Source organism: Rousettus aegyptiacus, unplaced genomic scaffold (assembly GCF_014176215.1).
Source record: "Rousettus aegyptiacus isolate mRouAeg1 unplaced genomic scaffold, mRouAeg1.p scaffold_m13_p_12, whole genome shotgun sequence".
Taxonomy (NCBI): Eukaryota; Metazoa; Chordata; class Mammalia; order Chiroptera; family Pteropodidae; genus Rousettus; species Rousettus aegyptiacus.
Window position 1 is genome coordinate 74,865,721 of NW_023416287.1, and position 19,068 is coordinate 74,884,788.

The following is a 19,068-nucleotide window of genomic DNA, read 5'->3' on the forward strand; positions in this document are numbered from 1 at the left end:
TTTATTGAGCACCTACTGCATGGCAGGTACCATACTGGGGTGCTGAGAATTCAAAGATAGAGAAGCACAATTGCCGTCCAGGGAGGAGGCAGCAACATAAACACATATTTGAACTGTCTTCAAAGACCTTCCTGCTTCTTCAAAGGACCCACTTAAATAGAAGTATTTGCTGATTAAAAATTATTCCGACCTGCTTATTAAAGCAGTTCCCCTAAGGACGCTTGTTGGACAACACTTTTAGACCTAGACTCAAAATTACAGGTCAATAATTTTTTATAACTCACGCACTTTCCAGTTTGGCCCAGACTTCGCCCAGTTCATGTCCAATGGGAAGTCCTGACCACAGCCTTCATGAGCACTATCTGGCCTGGATTTTCTTTGTGATCCTCTTTGGAATTTTGCAGATGGATCATTTGGACCTCCTCCTTCTTCTTATAGCTCCTGGTTGAGTATACGATTTGTGAGTCATTTGCTTTTTTGTCCCTCTTTATCCTCTGGTTGTATAGATGGTACCTCCTGACTTCCCTTCCAATTCCGTTAATAATGAATGATAACAGGTCATATCATACTTCACACACCACACAACTACAGATAGCAAAATATGGCACATGCTGAATTATTCCCTAGGTGAATAATGCCGGCATGCTCATCACATACTCCAGGCAGAGAGTGTGCAACAGGATGAGTCCTTCACCCTGCAGAGCATCCTCCATGGCGTCCTAGTTATGCCCTCCCTCGGGCCCTGCAAATCTGCACCAGAAGCTGTCCTGCCCATTTTGAAGAAGGCAGAAGCTGCTCCTACACCGAGGTAAAAAATCGGAGGCATGTGGGTCAGTTCTAATTACGTTAACTGTTACCTCCCACATATTACCATTTCTCAATTTGGTGGGTACTGTTGGGGGTCAACCAAAAATTGGGATCTGAAATTGGAATTGTCCCAGAAAAACTCAGGCTGTGTGGTCATCACATTTCTAAGGAGGTGCCTGGTTAAATGGTGGCTCTCCAGAGGGATATCAAGTCAGCTGGTGAGGACAACTGTTAAGTAAAGGGAGCCTTATTTCCAAAACCAAACCAATACTGCCAGTGCTATCCCTGACCCTGAGGGACCCCAGCTGATGGGGAAGGGGAGGCTGGTCCAGTCACCTAAAGAGGACAAAATAAAGGGGAGGGAGATGAGACAGGGTAGGAAAGAAAGGAAGTGGAGGAGAGAGGAAGGACACAGGAATGGAGAAAGAAAAGTGTATCAAGAAAGGGTGGCAAGAAGAAAGGAAGAGGAGAGAATGGGTGGGGTGAGACGAGCAGAGAAATTAGAGACAAAACTGCGGAAAAAGGGAGGAAGGAGAAAAGCTGCTGGCAGTCAGAGAAGTTAGGACTCTTACAGTGGTCTCAGCCACTGCGCAGGGATGCGCCAGAATTGGCCTCCCAGGGGCCTGTCCCATCTTACTCAGTTACTTAGCATTTTCTAGCCCAAACCTCTTGATCTCTTCACAGAGGCCTTCCCAGGGAGGCAGACACTTGCTAACTGATCTAGACCGCCCACCCCCATCCAGGTGGGTGGGTTGTGCAGCAGAGGCCGGCATTGGAAACTCCATGGACAACTCTGGACCCCTCACTCTCTCTGCGCGACATCCCAGGGGCTCCGCAGCTGGCCAGCACTCCCAGCACACGTTTGTGGAAAGAACCAAGCTCCTAAAAAGCCAGCGAATAAAATCATACATATTGGGGCATCCCTGAAAAACACACTCCTTCTCCTCTACAGGGCCAATTTAATGTTTTGGTGTTAAAATTAACAGCTATGCAAACTTAGGCCTCTTTCCCAGGGAAACAGGTCTGAGAGTTAGCCAGTACTTAGAAACGCAAAAATAAAGACACTCAACACTTAATGAGCCCCAGGAAACTCTTAGATGGGCAGGTTCTGGTCACTCTCTCTAAGCAGAGAAAACATCTTGCCTTGTCCAAAAAATTGAATGCATCCTACCTGAGAACATTCCATTTTCATTCATTTAACAAATAGTTACTGAACCCCTACTCCTGAATATACAGAGCTCCCTTAATCACAGATTTTAGCTGAAAACACTACAACAGATCAATAAGAAATGATCACGTGATGGTACGGATATCGAATCTCAGTACCGACCTGGCGGAAATGCTTTTTCCCCAGCCAAGGTCAGCCTCACCAGGGGGCAGAGTAAGTCCTGCTTGCACAGTCGGATTTCAGAGGAGCAGGGAGTCCACTGCGGACACCACCCTGAAGCCACTCCCCCACATATCCGCACACACTTGCAGGCTGGTATCCAAAATCTTTGCAGTAGGGATACACCATAGGCCCCCACCTCAAATGGAGGCTTGAGACCCAGGCTATTCCCCAGCCATCCCCCAAACAGAGAGGGGCCAGTGAATCCCTAATTTGTTGTGGTTGGTCCTGGTCTCCATTCCTCATGTCAAAGAAGCCAAGTCAGGATCTCAAAATGCAGTGAGGTTTGATTCCCTATGCCTAGCCAGCTTCTTCCCTGAGGGCTCTGGGGGTGGGCCATGGGGCAGAGCCCATAAGATCACCCGAGGACAGGCTTCCCCTTCCCTGGTTATTCACGGGGGTCTGTACCTGGAGCTGGAGTCACTGCCGCTCTGCACTGCTGGATCGTCGGTGACATTAAAGAGCCCCGTCCAATTGGCCAGCTGGTCGCCACTCTGCCAACCGAACTGGAGGCCTCTGGCAAGAGAACGAGGCAGTCGGTACTCATGCTCATGTGCTGCTGGGTGAAGCCTGTCCACCAGAGAGCCACATTCTGTCATCGTTCTGAGTGGCACGTGGCCTTGATCACAAACTTAGTGGGGACAAGGGTGATGTCCAACCATGAGGAGGATGACGATACACCTTTGCAGTGTTCTCTGCTCGTTGACATCCTTCCCCTCATTTCACCTTTACCAGCAGAGCTGAGGTTACACACTGTGCACAGGGAAACTGAGGTGTAGCTGGACGAAGGTCACGGCGCCCTCCTCCCTCCCATGTCGTATGTCCCTCAGTTCCTGCCTCTAGCAACGTGTACCAGAACAGCTCTCACCGGCCAGCCCTGTGCCGTCCTCAGAGGCCGGACACACTGCAAAGCTTTTAATGAAACTTTGTTTTCCATTGCAGAAGGACACTCCTCCTAGTTTAAGATGATGGACTCAGCACACATGGTTATCTCTGATCCCTCCCCAAACCTGGCTGAAAGGACAGCAAATGAAAAATAAGGACATGAGCTTGGAGACAGAGATAGAAGGCGGCAAGAGACAACATTTGGGGAGATGAAAAGCAGGTGGGTAATTGCCTCAGACCAGAGAGAGTGGCATCTTGACTGTCTGTAAGAAGCAAATCTGTTTAATGTAGGCAGGAGGCAAGAGAACTAAAAGTTAAATCAAGCTATATTCAGAGACTGCAAAATGCTGATCAGCCCTGCAGCCACGCCACAAGAGGAAATCGGCAGAACAAAGGCTGATTTCTGCTGGGACTTGCTAGCACACACGCTGTGAAGGGAAAACAGGAAAACAGAGTCTTTAAGTCGTGCCCTACACACAACACAATCATGCGTTCCCTATGGCTAAAACCAAGGGGCACCAATGGATCAAAGGTTGGGAATGGCCGGCAGGCCTGTCATGCTACATACTCTACCCTTTCACACAGCATACCCATACCATCAAAGGAAAATGGGGGGGTGAAGTCTTTAAACAGTATTTCATAGCAACTACGAATGATATAGAAACTGAATTCCCCGAACACTTGGGATCCCTGACAGCATCTTTTACTGTCTCTGTCTCTGTCTCTGTTGCTGTCTCTGTCTCTCTCTCTCCCTGTCCTTCTGAGTCTCTCTCAGACTCTCTGAAAGGAGACCTTATATCCTTTCCCTTTGACTTTCAAATTCTCTCCTGCGCTCAGTCTAGACTGCTCTCTCTTGGGCGCAGGCCCGCTTGGGGAATTTGCCCTGTTCTGCATCTTATTTACCACACACGACTCACTTTCCCTTAACAACTCATCACCTCCGCACTCCTTGGCTCATTTAGACTGTTGCAGACCCTGTCTAAAGCATCCAGTAAGAACCCAGTATGGGGAGCGATGTCAGGCCTCTGGGGGACGGACAGAGAGTGAGTGGAGCGCAGGCAGCAGGAACTAAGGTGTATGTTCTGCCTGCGTTCAGGGTAGGGGCCCTGAGCCCAGCCCACTGCTGCCATACGGGAAGATAGGCGCCTACAACAAAATGCCACTTTGTTCATTTTTCCAAGAGATGTTGGACATCCAGACTTTTAATTTCCCAAATTTTAAATGCTGACTGTTAATTTAAACCTGAAACACAGTGAAGACCAATTACTCCATGCTGCAGGCTGCATGCAGCCTGGAGACCCCCCACTGGCAGCCCCCCACTTATGTCATCTTGCTCCATCCTGACCCTCGGCCTGAGAGGGAGACAGAATGGGCCTCATCCATCACAGCTGAAGAAATTGAGGCAGAGCGTGGGGAGTGACCTCTCAGCTGGCTGGTAGCAACTCGAGGCCTGGAACCCAGGAGTCCTGGCTCCCGGCCCAGGAGTCAGTTCACTCAGCACATCTAGGGGTCAGCTTGGGGGCTGCGTCAGCCACCCTCAGCCTTCCTGCCTGGCGCAGCAGAGACAAGCTCACAAAAGTCACCCGCGGAGGGAGCCCAGGTGAGCGCATTCAGGAGCCCTGCCTGTAACCGCCCCTTTCCCTCCCACTCGACCAAGCATACAATAGGAGTGCAAATGACTGTGCTATTATTACAAGCGTAACCTTGAGTCGGCCCCATTTGAAAAAAAATGAAAGAAAAAAGTCATTCACAAAACATCAGCACCTAACTTTCCCAGGAGGATAATTGACTGCATTATTCCTTTGTATTTCCTCTCCTCCATTCCTGAGAAGGTAGCTTGGCTGTTTATCCCTCTTACTTTAGGGCCATGTGTGTTGTAGGGGCTGAAACAAATTATGCTACGCCATCTTGGAAGGAGGTGGGGGCCTTCGGGCCTGGGGAGGGGTGGGTGGAGGAGGTGGTGAGACCACGGCCTAACAGAAAATTTCTCAGGCCTCGGAGGCCCACTCTGCTTTGGTGGTTTGAAGTCCCCCCGCCCCTCCCCCCCCAGCCATGTCTTCCTCTAAATGGACAGCAGGGGTTCAGAAAGACCACCACTTAGGGCCCCTTAGGAGGCTGGACCTAGGGCTCTAGAAGCCTCCCTCCGAGAGAGCAGTGAGCTGACTGGCTTAGGCTGGATTGGCCCGGGGAGACCCCCCAATCTTCTCCACACAAGCCTCTATGACCTTCACACGACCCTAGGGGGTGGGGGTGGAGGGGCGGTGCCTCCATAATGATAGACTTAAATTTTCCACCAACTGGTGGATAAGGCCTAGTCTTTCTCTTAATCAGGAGATAATGAGGCAATGAGCTATTTCTTTCACACCAAACTTGTGAAATAAAATGTACAAACATTCCTCTTGTATTAATCAGCAAACCACTTGGAGGGTACCACACAGCTGACCGAGGATACCCTATTTTTATCCATTCATGCTATCTTTATTATATACATATATATCGAATGTTTATTTTATTATATTATTCCGTTTTATCAAACAGCCATGCCAGGCCGGGTGCTGTGGTTCAAGAGTGAACAACTAGCAAAGGTTCTGTCCCAATGACACTTCATTTCTACTAGAGGGAGACAGATATAGCAACAATAAATGCATCACTGACACGATATATAATGGGTCACATGGTCAAAAATGCTATGGAAAAGACAAAGGCAGGCGAGAGAGGTAAGGAGTTTGGAGTGGGTGAGGGGTGCTATTCCACGCAGGGCGGTCTTCTCCCCAAGAAGGTGACACCCGAAACGGACAGGAAGTGGGTGATGAGGGAGCAGGTGGATCTTAAGGAAGAATGCTCCAGAAGAGGACTTGTGCCTGCGGCGGCCCTGGCGTGAGTATGATTGCTCATTCTGGGGCTGGCAGGGTGGTCTGTGCAGACGGGGCTGAGTGAGCCGGGGGCAGGCGGCAGGAAATGTGGCATCAGTTCAGAGAAGCAGCGTTGCCTTTCTATGGTCCCTCAGAGCCATCCAGGAGGGAGCTGGGCACCCTGTCACCTTCTGGGGAGCAAAGTACTCAGCTGGGGCACCCTAGGAGTCTGTGAGGTGCACCCCAGAGTCTGTGAGGGCAAGACCTTTCCAGATTGCTCTCCTCCACCTCCCACAGTCCTCTGCCCTCCCCAGGTCCACATAAGGAGCTGGGTGGGTGGTCAGGAGAGGCCTCTCAGAGAAGGTGCCGGACCTTTCCACTCAGATCAAAGCGGAAATGCCTGCCAGCTGAGAAGGCTTTTCAGCTGGATGAATGGGCATAATAATCAGGTCCCACGCTCTCCTTCCTATCCTCACTCCTGACTCACTGTGACTCACATTCTTTATCTGTGAAGCGCCAGAAGGTAACACGCCCCCCAGAAAAACCTCAGAGGAAAAAGAAAGCGGGCTCTTTCCCCAAGGTTCGCCTGTGGGGGTCTTCCGTTTGGGGCAACAGAAAAGATACTGCAGGTGGAACATCCTGAGGGAGGAGAGCAAGGGGAGGCGTTCCCCAAGCGGGCCCCTCACGCTCTCCGCTCCCAGAGCGGGGAGAAGGAGACTGGGAGAGCAAGTGGGTGGGGGATCCACGGGTGGCAGAAAGCTGGCCTCTTTGAGAACCCCCCAGGCCTGGGACCTGGGATGCCAGTGAGCAGATGGGACCTCCTGAATTCTAAGGCCGTCCGAGGTTCTGCAGAGGCCTCTGACTAAGAAGCAGCTGGGGCATGACCCGGGGGAGTCCAGGTCTGGCATTGCCAAGCCAGGGGCAGGGGGTGTACTCAGGGCACCCAGCCCTGGGAGGAGTCCAGAGAGAGAAACCAGACAAGCTCCTAACACAGCTCTGACCACCTGGATGCCCCCAGCCTCTGCACCGAAGAGAAGCCTACCCCACCCTCCATCTCCACCTCACCCACCCCCCACCCAGCCGGGCCAGTCTCTAAACAACCCTGCTCCCTGGCCTGAGTTCCAGACCTTTACTGCCTGCCCAACCTCCCCTGGGCCCAGATCCACCTGAGTGGGCACCCCGGGCCATCCCATAATGTCAGGCCCCTTCCAGCTACTCTCTGTTAAATATTTGGTCAACGTCAGTTTCCAGGAGGAACACACACCAGCCTTCCAGCTTCCCTCTGGTGCTCAGGCCCCAAACCACACGCCACATTAGGTCTCACCTGGCTACGCACCACCCTGACTGCTGTCTCTTCTGACACCTACAAGATTTATAGTCTATGCCACACAATTAAGAATTTTAAACTGTCTTACCTATTTTTCATGTTAGCCTCTTTCAGTGTTCTGGAAGTTCCTTAAAGACACGTTTCATAGCTAATAATTCTTTAGTAACATCCCCTCTGCCCTGGCACAAAGCTGAATGGGTGTTTAATGAATGTTTGTTGATTTGTATACATCCATTCATTCAACAATTAGTGTCAGGTGCTGTGCTAGGTCTGAGAATTCAGAGATGTATGAAACATCTCTTACAAGGGTCTTAAAAACTGTGTGACCTTAAACAAGTCACTCACCCTCTCTGAGTATTAAATGAGGATGATTGCACTCGTTTAACAGGACTATTGTGAGGGTTATCTGCTTAGGTCAGGGCCTGGTTCATAAATGAATGTTAATGAGTATTAATAATATTACTGCATAATGAATCCATCGCCTGTATGTGTGTATTGCAGGGGTGGGGGGTTCCCCTACACATAGGATTAAGAGCTAAATTTGAGAATTATTGGGTGAGAAGTTATTAGATGAGAAGTGAATGGGCCTGGTTAACTCAAAGAAGAGAAGCTAGATCCACTAAGAGGTAAAAATGTCCAAAAAGTAAAAATGTCAAAATGAAAAGAACTAGAGAGAGAGAGCAGTGGGCAAGGGAGCAGCATGAGAAGGCAGCACGGTGTCCCTGAGAGACATTCGGGGAAGGGACAGGAAGCCAATGTCCACCACCTAGTGCAGGCTGGGCACACAGCAGACCAGGGCCAGGACCAGAGTGAGGCAAGCAAGGGCAGCCCAACACGCAGGCTCCAGCAAGAGCAGAGCCAACACCCGAGAGGGAGCCTTCCTAAAGTTTGCCCCTGGGTGCCTTGCTTGCCTCACCCTAGTCCCAGCCCTGCTGTAGGTACTCAGTAAAAACTTGCTCTGACCAGCAAAACTGTAGTCATTCTCTCAGCATAGAACACACCCCAAGCACCAGTCAGCTCAGCTCCTCTCTAGGGCATCCTGCAGCTCCACCCTGCCCCCACTAGGCATCCCCCCCAGACTCACCCCCTGCACAGATCCTCCAGTCCCATGGTCCCCATCTTCTGGGTCTGGGCACTTGATCAGAAGGCTTTGTCCCTGGGTGGGGGCAGAGTTCACTCAGCGATGAGACTACTTTGAATATACAATTCAGATACAGCACAAAGTCAGGCTGTACTGTTCCTTGACTCTGTTTCTTATCTTCAAGTCTCAAGCCTGCACCAGCCACATGCAGGCAGCCCAGATCTGCACCCCGGAGGTACAGGAGAGAGGAAAGCTGGGGGAAAGACAGCACATAGGAAAGTCTTCTCTACACATGGCAGAACAAAACAGGCCCAGCCTCAGCGCCTGTCTGCTGTGTAGTCACACGCAAAGCAACAGGACAGCGCTGGGCGGAGTGTGCCAAGTACGAACAGCGCAGGTTGTCTACAGCAATACCACCCTGAACACGCCCAATCTCGTCTGATCTCGGAAGCTAAGCAGGGTCGGGCCTGGTCGGTACTTGGATGGGAGACAAATAGCACAGGCGCTATGAATTCAGAGCAGGGGGAGAACACTCACTGTGGGCTGAAAACGGAAGGAGAAGCAGGATTTGCACCGGCAGAGAGACAGCTGGGGAGGCACGGCAACGGGACACAGTGGGTAAAGGCACGGTGTCAGAGCACACATGATGTATGTAACAGACCCCTGGCCGACAGGCGCCATGCTCCTTAAAACTGGGGCTTCAGGCACAGACTGACCCTTAGGAGCTGAGACTTTCATTTGGGGAGGCGTAGGAGATGGAGACATTCAAAGACTTCCCTTTCTGGCAAAATGGCAGACTGAAATTCTCTGTGGCATGTGCTCCTTCAAATATGAAAGATTTCTTCCTCACTTCTGGGGGTGCCTGAGAGCTGGCAGCCCCCAGCTCTCAGTATGCTCTAGGAATTGCCTCATATGAGGAAAGTCAAGTTGGCCAATATTTCACCCTCTTCCAGAAGCGACCCACATGCAATGACTGAAAATTCAATATAGACATATGAAGGCCTGACCTCCTCACCTCTGAGTCAACTCTCCAGTGCTCCCCATGGGGATGGCTAAGTAAGGCCTTCTCTAAGACTGCGCTGCAGCTCAGTTTCTCCCTCTGCTCAGTCTTAACTTCTTCTCCTTTCTTCAGGTGTTGATCCCAAGAACACATCTTAATAAACATGCTACACTCCAATCTCTGGCTCAGAATCTGCTTTCCAGGGAACCCACTCTGCAACATCACACACACACACACACACACACACACACACACAACCACTAAAATAATCATTAAAATATGTATAAAATGCCCTCTTAATTAGATGAATAATCTGGCAAAGAAAGAAGTAGTAAATGAGTTTTAAAGCCAGCAGCTGCCCTAGGGGCATCTGCCAATCCCCATAACTCATGCCTCCCTAGTAATAGCCATTATATTATTATCACAAGCGAATACTTACCAAACAGAAGCTGCCTAGCTGTATTATATTAGATGAAATAGACTTTAAGCCTCAAAGTATACTAGAAATAATGAATGTCGCTACATTATAATAAAAGATTTAGCTCACTAGGAAGATGACATGTCTAAACTAATTTGCATCTTGTAACATCACTTCAATACGCATAAGATAAAAGTTGATAAGGAGTAATTGATAAGTCCACTATCATGGAGGAAGATTTCATCAAACATCTTTTAGAAACTGAATGATCAAGCAGAACTAGAAAAAAAATCAATAAGGATACAGAAGGTTGAAAAATACAAAATGATTTGATTGAACAGATGTGTTAGAATAGTGCACCTAATAATGAGAGAATCACATTTTTTTCAAGCGCACCTATAATACTTAAAAAAATCAACCACATACTAGACTACAAAGCAAATCTCTACAAATTTCAAGGAATCGGCACCATAAATCCCATATTCTACTACCATGATGCAGTTGAGTTAAAAATGTAAAAAGATAACTAAAAAAAAGGAAGCATTTCGAAATTTTAAAACATTTCTAAATTTACGAGTGAAAAAATAAATTATGACAGAAATTAGAAAATACTTGCGATTCAAAATAATGAAAATGTTTCTGGTAGTTACTAGCCGTATGACCTTGAACAAATTACTTAACCTCGCTATGCCTCAGTTTCCTCACCTATAAAAAAAGAACAGTAATAGTACCTACTGTTGGTAGAATTCAGTATGGTAATATACAAAGCATTTGGACTAGGGCCTGGAGCACAGTAAATGCAATACAGTTCTGAGCTGTTATCATCATCATCATCATCATCATCACCATCCCGAATCTTAAAGGGTTTAAATGGAGAAGTATTTAGAGGAAATTTTATAACCTTAAAAGTTTACATCAGAAAATAACAAAGACTGGAAATTAAAGAAATAAGCATCTAACTAAAGAAGTTAGAAAAGGAACATGGTTCAGGGCTTGGGTGGCCTCCATGAAGAACTAACATCGTCAGGTGGTGTGGGTAGGGGTCGGACATGGGAGAGGTGAGGAGAGGTGGTGCCGCATCTGTGCACCTTTGCTGCTGCCTTCTTCAGTTCTGGGTGTGCACTTCCCCTCCGCCTATCCAAACTTCATCCTTCCTTCAAGAGCCCACTCAGGTTCCACCTCCTCCAGGAAGTCTTCCCTAATGCTTCAGCCCAGCAGTGCCTCCCTCCTCAGACATTTTAACACTTGCTTTGTAACTATCTCATTTGCGGCCGTTTTGTTTCCCCGAACAGACTTCAAGCCCCCTGAAGACCAGAACCGCATCGTCTTCTTCACAGACCACACTGCACCCTTCCAGGATGGGGTACGTACACGTTTTGCTGGCTTGACTGGATTGACCAAGACCCTGGGGTGAGGCCTTTGGGGTGGCATCTGAGACTTAGGGGCCCAAGGTCTCTGTGTGAGGAAGTATGGAAAGCAACCGGTATTCTTGCTGCTGAACTCCGGGCAGCTAGCCCATCCACCTAGGACCAGGGAGGGCTTGCCGGAGCAAGCCGTTAGTAGTCGAGCTGGCATTTACCATGGGCACTGATATTCTCTCACTGTCCACAAGACAGCAGGGGTCCCAGCAGCCCCCGAAGCTCTCGGTAGGTGCCAGCAGAGGGCAGAACCCCAGAGCCACTGCACTGAGGAACAAGTACAGCAGGCAGAGGCCAGCAGGGCTGCAGCAGGCCGTTTGGGGCCCAGCCGTCTTTGCATAGGGACACCATAGGGAGAATGACAGCAGTATCCAAAAGAAGAGGCAGGTCCAATGGGCTCCAACAAGCCAGGAGACTGAAAATGTCCTTTAAAGCCACCAACACCGCGCAGAGCTCATCATCAGCTGCCTTTGACCAGCGAAGAATGCTCTTTGGGATGGTCAGGAGCAGAGGCTGCGTGAAAGCAAAATGTCCTGGACGAGGGGCCTCAGACTCCCTGCTGTGGGACATGGAGGGGGAAATGGCCTAACTGGCATTCCTACTATGGTGCCAGACCCGGCAGCAACCCTCACTCTCCCACCTCCACGTGCCGCCCAGACTGGGGGGCACAAATGACTGATGTGGACCCCAAAAGATGAAAAGAGAACAACTGTTTTTATTATTTGGAAGTTTAGAGAAGAGACGGTATGTTTATACAGCTAGAGAGGCATTTTGTTTTTTATCAGCCTAGAGGGAGAAGCCGTGAAAGTAGGGAGACACTGGCAGCAAAGAAAAACCCACAGCAGAAAGGAGAGGCGGGTTCTTTCCAAAAGAGGCTGAGATATGGCGTATCTCTCCTAGGACAGCGCTCTGCCCAGGCCCTGAATCCAGGCAGAGTAACCAAGGCTTTCCTCCTCAGCCGGCTGAGAGCGCAGAAAACAAGGGCCGGTATTCAGGGCATCTTCCGCACACGCAGCCACTGAGCCTGGGTCTGAGTTTCCCAGCGACACCTCCTATTGCTCTTTCTCTTAATGGAGTTGGCCAGTGGATTCTGCGGGGTGAGTGGGAACGAAGCCCCACGAGGGGAGGGTTCGCTTCGGCTGCAGCTCTGGCCTTCTATGTCAGGATGAGAAAGAACCTTCGGAAGGCATCAGGTTGTGAGTTTCACAGATCCAGAGTTCACTGATGTATAAGTTCGTTACCCCTGTCACATTGTCCTGGCGCACTGTCACCCGCACTTAATCTGAGGCTCCAGGGGCAAAAACATACGCTTTTGCTCCCAAGGACTCCCACAGAAGCTCAGGACTGGCGAAGTAATCTAATCAAATCTAGAGCTCCATGGCCATTTGGTTGACGAATGGCCACGGTGCTCTAGGTTCGGGGGACACCGATCTAACCCCCGCTCTCACTTGGGGCATTCGAGTGGATTTACTGTCAGCTTGGCCACTGGGAATTCTAACCTGTCCCCATTTTTCACAGCCGAACAAAGTCGTCGGCCCCTCCAGCCTGTGCTGGGCAGACTAGACCCTCTTCTTGCTGGGAGGGGAGATGCGCCTTGGAGCGCCGCGGAAACCCAAACGCAACGCTGCGGGGCTCGTGGCTAAGTGCAGACCCCGCGGCCACTCAACCCGGGACGCCCGGGTAGGGAGGACGCTGCGGGCGCCGCCTGGGGCTCGCGCGCGCGCTCCGCGCAGCCCTGCCCGCACCCGTACTTTCTCACCTCTTGATGTAGTTCCTGCCATACAAGATCTGTTGCAGCAAGGTCACCAAGGCGAAGGCGCAGATGAAGATGAAAAGCAAAGTTCGGTTTCCCAACAAATCCCGGTTTGCCGAGGGATCCGCGTAGCGCATCCTGGTGGCCGCTCGTGCGCCGCCGGGCGCAGCGGGCGCCGGGCGCCGAGGGGTCCCCGCAATCACGCGCGGGGCTCCGGGGCCCCGGGGGGCGCACGATCTACCAGGTGACTCTTGGCGCGATCAGATGGATGGGGACTTCTCGGGGCAAAGTTTCCGATGGCGCGGCCAGGGCAGGGGGGCATCCGAGCGTCGCCGGCGCCGGGGCGAAGCGCAGGACAGGGCTGGCGGCAGGGAGCTCGGCCGCGGCTGCGGGTCTTACCTCCCGATGGCGTTACCCCCAGGCGCCAGCGCCCGGCACCCGCCGATTTCCCTGCGGAGGAGCAACGGCCAGGTGCCCCAAACCCCGGGCAGCCGCTCCCGCCGAGGTGGCGGCCAATGGGGAGCAGGGCCGGGGCCGCCTTCCGCCCGTGCGCCCCAGAGCGCCGCGCACCGCCCCTTCCGGTGGCACTTGGGATCGTGGTTGCCCAGCGCAGCGCTCTGCCCCAGCGGACCACGTCCGATCCCCCCGGCCCGCAGCGAGGGAGCGCGAAGGTTGGCCTTCAGTTCTGCGTCTGGGAGGTGCGAGACAAAACACCAGGACAGGCTGGCTAATAACAGGCCGGTGGTGGCGAGGAGGAGGGTGGAGCGCAGAACGCCGAGTTTGAAGCGTGGAATTTAAAAAGAGGGCAGGAAAGGGAAGCCCCTGCTGCTGCGGAGCAGAGCTTGCTGGAAGGGAGCATTTGCATGCGGTGCGCAGGGCACTGAGTCACCGCGGTGGCAGCGTCCGCGCGCTCTCCGAGAGATTTCTCCGGAGAATGCTGGGCAAGGTCAGTCGGGCAGCCCTTCAAGGACGGCGCGAGCGCGGCTCCTGCATGCCGATGGCCCCCGGCGCCCAACTCTTGCGGGGAGGAAATTCAGGGGCTCTCGGCCCCTGCCTTAGGCCTCCACTCCCTCCCCAGCTGCAGCTCCCGGCTGTATGTCAAAGACCTTGTTGTCACCGAGACACTAGGACCTTGTCTCATCCTTGGAACCACTCGTAGATCTTAGGTCAGGCAGCTGGCTGCTTTCGGGTACCACAGTCCCCGAAATGTTTAGTAAGTCACTGCTTGGAAAGGTTTGTGCTTCAAGAGTGCACACCAGAGAAAATAAATACCGAAGTGCAATGCCGAACTCGTGCCCCTTCAGAAATCCTAACCCCTGAACGCGCTCCCCTTCCCCGCCCCTCCCTGCACCCCGCCCCGCACACCAAGCCACACCAAGCAACAGCTCTGTTATCCTGACGCTGCAGTCTCCCGGAGCCTGGGGAGTCACGTGCCCGTGGTATTCACTACTGAACCCTCGCTGGATGATTCTAGGATGCCCCTGCCCAGGGCCCTCTGGCCACTGGGGGAGGTTCTAGAGTCAGGGCAGAGATGCAACTTAGAACTTGGAGGCAACTCGAATAGCCAAAAGAAAAAAAAAAAAAAATGATGGGGAAGTCCCCAGAATCCAATACGCTGGCCTTGACATTTAATAGTTTCCTCTTTGAACTGGAAAGCCCAAAAAACGTACAGTTAAATCTCATGATTAGGGTTCCACCAATAACTTGGTGTGACTTCACAAGTTATTGGTGGAAATAGAACCTGTATCTCGTATAAAGAGTTTATGTGTCAAATAAATGTTACTCCCAAGGTCACAGATAGGCTTTTTAACCAATTAAAGAAATAACACAGAAATATTTAGATGGTCCATTATTATAATAAACCTGATATTTCTTTGGTATCTTACATATCAAAAAGTACTTGTCTTGCAACATTAATGAAGTAGCACCTCCTAGCCTCTGGCTAACCCGTTTTACAATGGAAAGGATCAAAGCTCTACTTGCCCAAAGTAACTCACCTCAGGAGAAGTCTTTGGAGAAGTCTTTGGAGTCTCCTGGCTGTTTCTCTCATGCATATAGGTAGGGTGCGCTTCGTTGGAGTGTGGCCAGTGCCTACTCCCTACCCCCACCCTCGGCTTACGTTCCCCTCTTGCTGTCTTCCAGCTCATAATTTTTGAGCAAGGAGGTCCTGTATTTCACTTGTGCTGGGCCACACAGATTACGTAGTAGGCCCCCCACACAGGTCCAAGTGGACAGAGTTCCAATGTGGCACCACGTTGGCCCTCACCTGCAGAGTTCATGAAGTACCATCATCATTACTCCAGGCGAAGTGTTCTTGTTGCTTTTCTTTTCCTGCTTTTTCTCCACACCAGGTACCCACTCTGATAGTTGTCTTTGGATACATACTTCCTTTTTAAAAAATCTATTTTAAAGTAATAAATCCAAATTATTCTTTAAAAATGTATAGCTTACTGAGTTCTTCCAAGCCGAACACAGCCATACAACCAATACACAGATTAAGAAACAAAAACATTATCAGCCCCCAGAATCCCAATTTGTGCCTTTCCAGCTCCTGCATTCTCAAGAGTAACCACTATTTGAATTCTAACACCAAAGATCAGTGCTTCCTGTTCTTGTATTTTATACAAACAGAATCGTACATTAATATTCTTTTGTGTCTAACTTCTTTGCTCACCATTGGCTGCGAGATTCATCCACGTTGTTGAGCATGGTAGGCAGAGTTCTCAGATGACCACAAGGTTCCATTATCGTCTTTTGTACACACACCTTTTCCCCATTATTCAAGCAAACATTAATGTAGGTGCTGCTGCAAAGGGGTTTTGCAGATGTAATTAAGGCCCAAACCAGTTGGCTTTAAGATAGGGAGATTGTTCTCAATGGAGCTGATCACATGAGCCCTTAAAAGAGACTGGGAAGAGATCTGAAGCCTAAGAGAGGCTGACACGAGGGAAGTTCTTCAGTGTTGGCTTCGAAGACAGAGGGGGTCCTCATGGCAAGAAATGCGGACAGCCTCTAGGAACCGAGATTGGCCCCTGGCTGACAACCAGCAAGGAAATGACAGCCAAACCCCAGTCACACAAAAGACCCTGAATTCTGCCAACAACCTGAATGCACTTGGAAGATGATCCTGATCACCAGCCACCTACACCTTAACTTCAGCCTGTGAGCCCCTCAGCTGAGACCCCAGCTACACCGGGCCCAGATTTAAGACCTACACAACTGCGAGCCTATAAGTGCATGTTGTTTTCAGCCCTAAATTTGTGGTAATTTGTTTCATAGTGATTAAAAACTAATGCTCGTGTGTTATAGTTTAAATCGTTTATAGGTACAGTTGGAGTTTGTTTAATCTTTCTGCTATATAGTATACTACCGTTGCATGTAACTTATTTATCCATTCAACTGTTGATGGTGACCTGGGTAGTTGCTGCCATGAACTTTTCATGTCCTTTGGTGAATACAGGCATGCATATCTGGTATATATTGGGTATCAGTAATTGGGTGTGAAATTGCTGGGCCACAGAGTGTACTCATGTTCAGTTTTAGTGACTACTGCCAGTTTCCTCCCAAATTATTTTTTTCATAGGTATTTTATGCAGACTTGTCATGACCTGATAAGGAACTGGTCTCCACCCTCGCCTACGCTAACAGTAACTGGCTAATCTAATAGCAAAAAAAGCCTACACACCCAAGAGCCAAAAGAGTCAAGGGAAAACAACAGCTTTAACCCCTTTAAACCCTGGTACTGACTTAAACCCTGGTACTGACTCTCCTCAATGGCCAGGTGGCTTGCACGACTTAGCGACGGAGACCGATGCTAGCTGACATTAGCTGCAGTGAGAACTCTGTGGCAGTTTCTGTGTGGGAAGGATCCAGATTATTTGCTCCTCTGCAGATGATCGGCGCTGTCCAGGGCACCTCTGCTGACACTGCTCTCCTAATCCTGGTGGTATTTCAAATCTGACTGTCTTCGCAGCAAGTCCAAGAAGCACACAAACGTGGGCATCTGTGCTGGAGGCACACACAGATCTTGAAACATGGAGGTCTGCAGTCCCCGTTGTTGCTATTAATATGGATCCGGGTTCCATTTTAAGCCGAATGTGTATTCCGATTGCAGAATTGCAGCAAACACTCAGAAAGCCTTGCAAACAAAAGAGTAAACACATGGATAACTGATCATGATGCCAGAGTCAGCAAGCACCATTTTTACATCCTAATTGCCAGGAATGGGGACAGCTGCGTCATTGTTTCAAACACACACTCGCACACAATTAAGCCAAGAACAAATGTCAACACTGGCACCATCTACTAAATTACCGATAACTGATGGGCATTGCTCATGCTGTGAGCATCGTCCCCCATATAAAATGGAAAGGTTCCTCTTTAACAAAGGCCTTAGAGGTTCCCAAGAAAGCCGCGTTTTGTATCAGATAGCAGAACTGCAACCTGCCAGATTATGTAAGTGACATTCCGCCTGTGTGTTCAAGGAGTTTGTGATAAGTACATGCTGTTCTTGTGCTTCTTTACATTTGTGTTAATAAAGCTGGTTTCAAGAGGCTGATTCCTGGTTTGGGGACACTTTGTGTGTGATGCAGGGGTGAGGTGGGGGCGGGAAGGTGGTCTTGCAATCAATGGGAAATGCCCATTGATAACCTCGTAATCCAGGCAGCCAGGGTTTGCCATGGCATGGTCAGCTGCAGAGACTGGATTCTACTTCATCAGTCTTGTTTCCAATAAGTTGTTCTTACAGAATTATAATTTAAACCCCTCTGTCCAGTTCCCTCATGAAGTCCAAGTTGTATTCTAAATAACTTATTAAATAATCTTGAATATGGATGTGAACTTGCCTTTTGGGCTTCATGTCTCCAGCCTGAGAAACATCCTCCTCTGTCTTAGCACTGCCCCCCATCCAGGTGTGTCCACCCTGAATTTGCCATAATTTATCCAGTTTGTTGCAAAAGGGAGAGACATTGTTTTATTATTAATTATTATTATTCTATAATGATGTACGCATCCAATGTGTCACAGTGCAGAGAGAGTCATTTCTACCGTGGGTATGTCATACTCCCGTGGGTAGCCAGAAACAGCAACACTGTTTAGAATAAGGTCATGCAGAACACATTTATATGGCACCATGGCCAAATGGACCTGGAATCTTTGCTCACCTTGAAGGCTGAGCCCTGAGGTAGAAACACGGGGCTCAGGTTCTGCCCTTTGAGGAGGAGCACTGATGAATTTAGCTGGGAGCATGTTTTCGCTTCCAGTCCATTGCAGGCTCCTTGACGTGTTCCGTTGGTGGTCTGTATAATGCTAGAATTTCAAAAGAATGCCTTATAAATATAGCTGCTCAGAACGTTTAACGTTCCTTGGTTACCTGAAAAGAAGAAGGGGATGTGTGTTCCACTATGACCACGTCTAAGACACCGGGGGGGGGGGGGGGGGGGGCGGGGCAGGGTGCCCAATGCTGATGCCATGGCCACAGCGAAGCGTGCATCATTTCTCCACTGCCCGCGCCTCTCCGTGAAAGCCCCAGGCATGTGGTAGACGTGGCGGGAGTGTCAACTGTGTGCTAGGTTTCAAGTGACTGTGCCGAGGAAATGAGAATCAGCAATTCGCAGTCTGCGCCCTTAAAGGAGGTGGCAGTGCAGTGAAGAAGGCAGACAGACAACACCCTCTAGCAGGACAGGTACACCTCTAACCCAAATCGGGGGTGGCAGGGGTGGGGAGGTGGGAGGGGGTGGAATGGCAAGGAAGGTGTCCGGAGGAGGCAGGTTTGACCTGAATTGTGGCGGGTGAGGACGATCAGCCAGGTAAAGGAGTGGGATGAGGTGTGCTGCGCAGAGGAAGCCACGTGGGCAAAGGCTGGCAGTGGGCGACGTGGCGCAGTCAGCTCAGTGTGGCTGGAGACGCGCGGCAGGGTGGGTGAGTAGGAGCCGAAGCACAGGGAGCTGGGATTTTATCCATGGAACCACTGCAAGATTTTAAATAGGGGAGCGATATGATCAGATCTGCATTTCAGATCAATCAATCTGTGGGCTGGCGGAGAACAGTTGGAGGGAGAAACGCCTGAAAAGGCACGGATGTGACAGCTTATCTTTCTTTTCCCCGACGGACCCCTCCCCACTGCCGCAGCCCCCCGTCAC

At 50.2% G+C, this 19,068-nt stretch overlaps 1 protein-coding gene across 2 annotated transcripts in view; it reads right to left on the reverse strand.

Moving 5' to 3' along the window:
• Positions 1-13,079, reverse strand: part of ST8SIA5 (ST8 alpha-N-acetyl-neuraminide alpha-2,8-sialyltransferase 5) — a 48,541-nt gene extending 35,462 nt beyond the window's left edge. The window contains exons 1-2 of one of the 2 annotated variants that reach the window (XM_016148420.2): positions 12,935-13,065; positions 2,603-2,710 (exon numbers count right to left, since the gene is read on the reverse strand). In XM_016148420.2, the coding sequence (XP_016003906.1) occupies positions 2,603-2,710; positions 12,935-13,065 (239 nt within the window). Of the gene's footprint in view, positions 1-2,602; positions 2,711-12,934 lie in introns of both variants that reach the window. The other variant, XM_016148421.2, reaches the window with a different exon arrangement.
• Between the last annotated feature and the right edge of the window lie 5,989 nt (positions 13,080-19,068).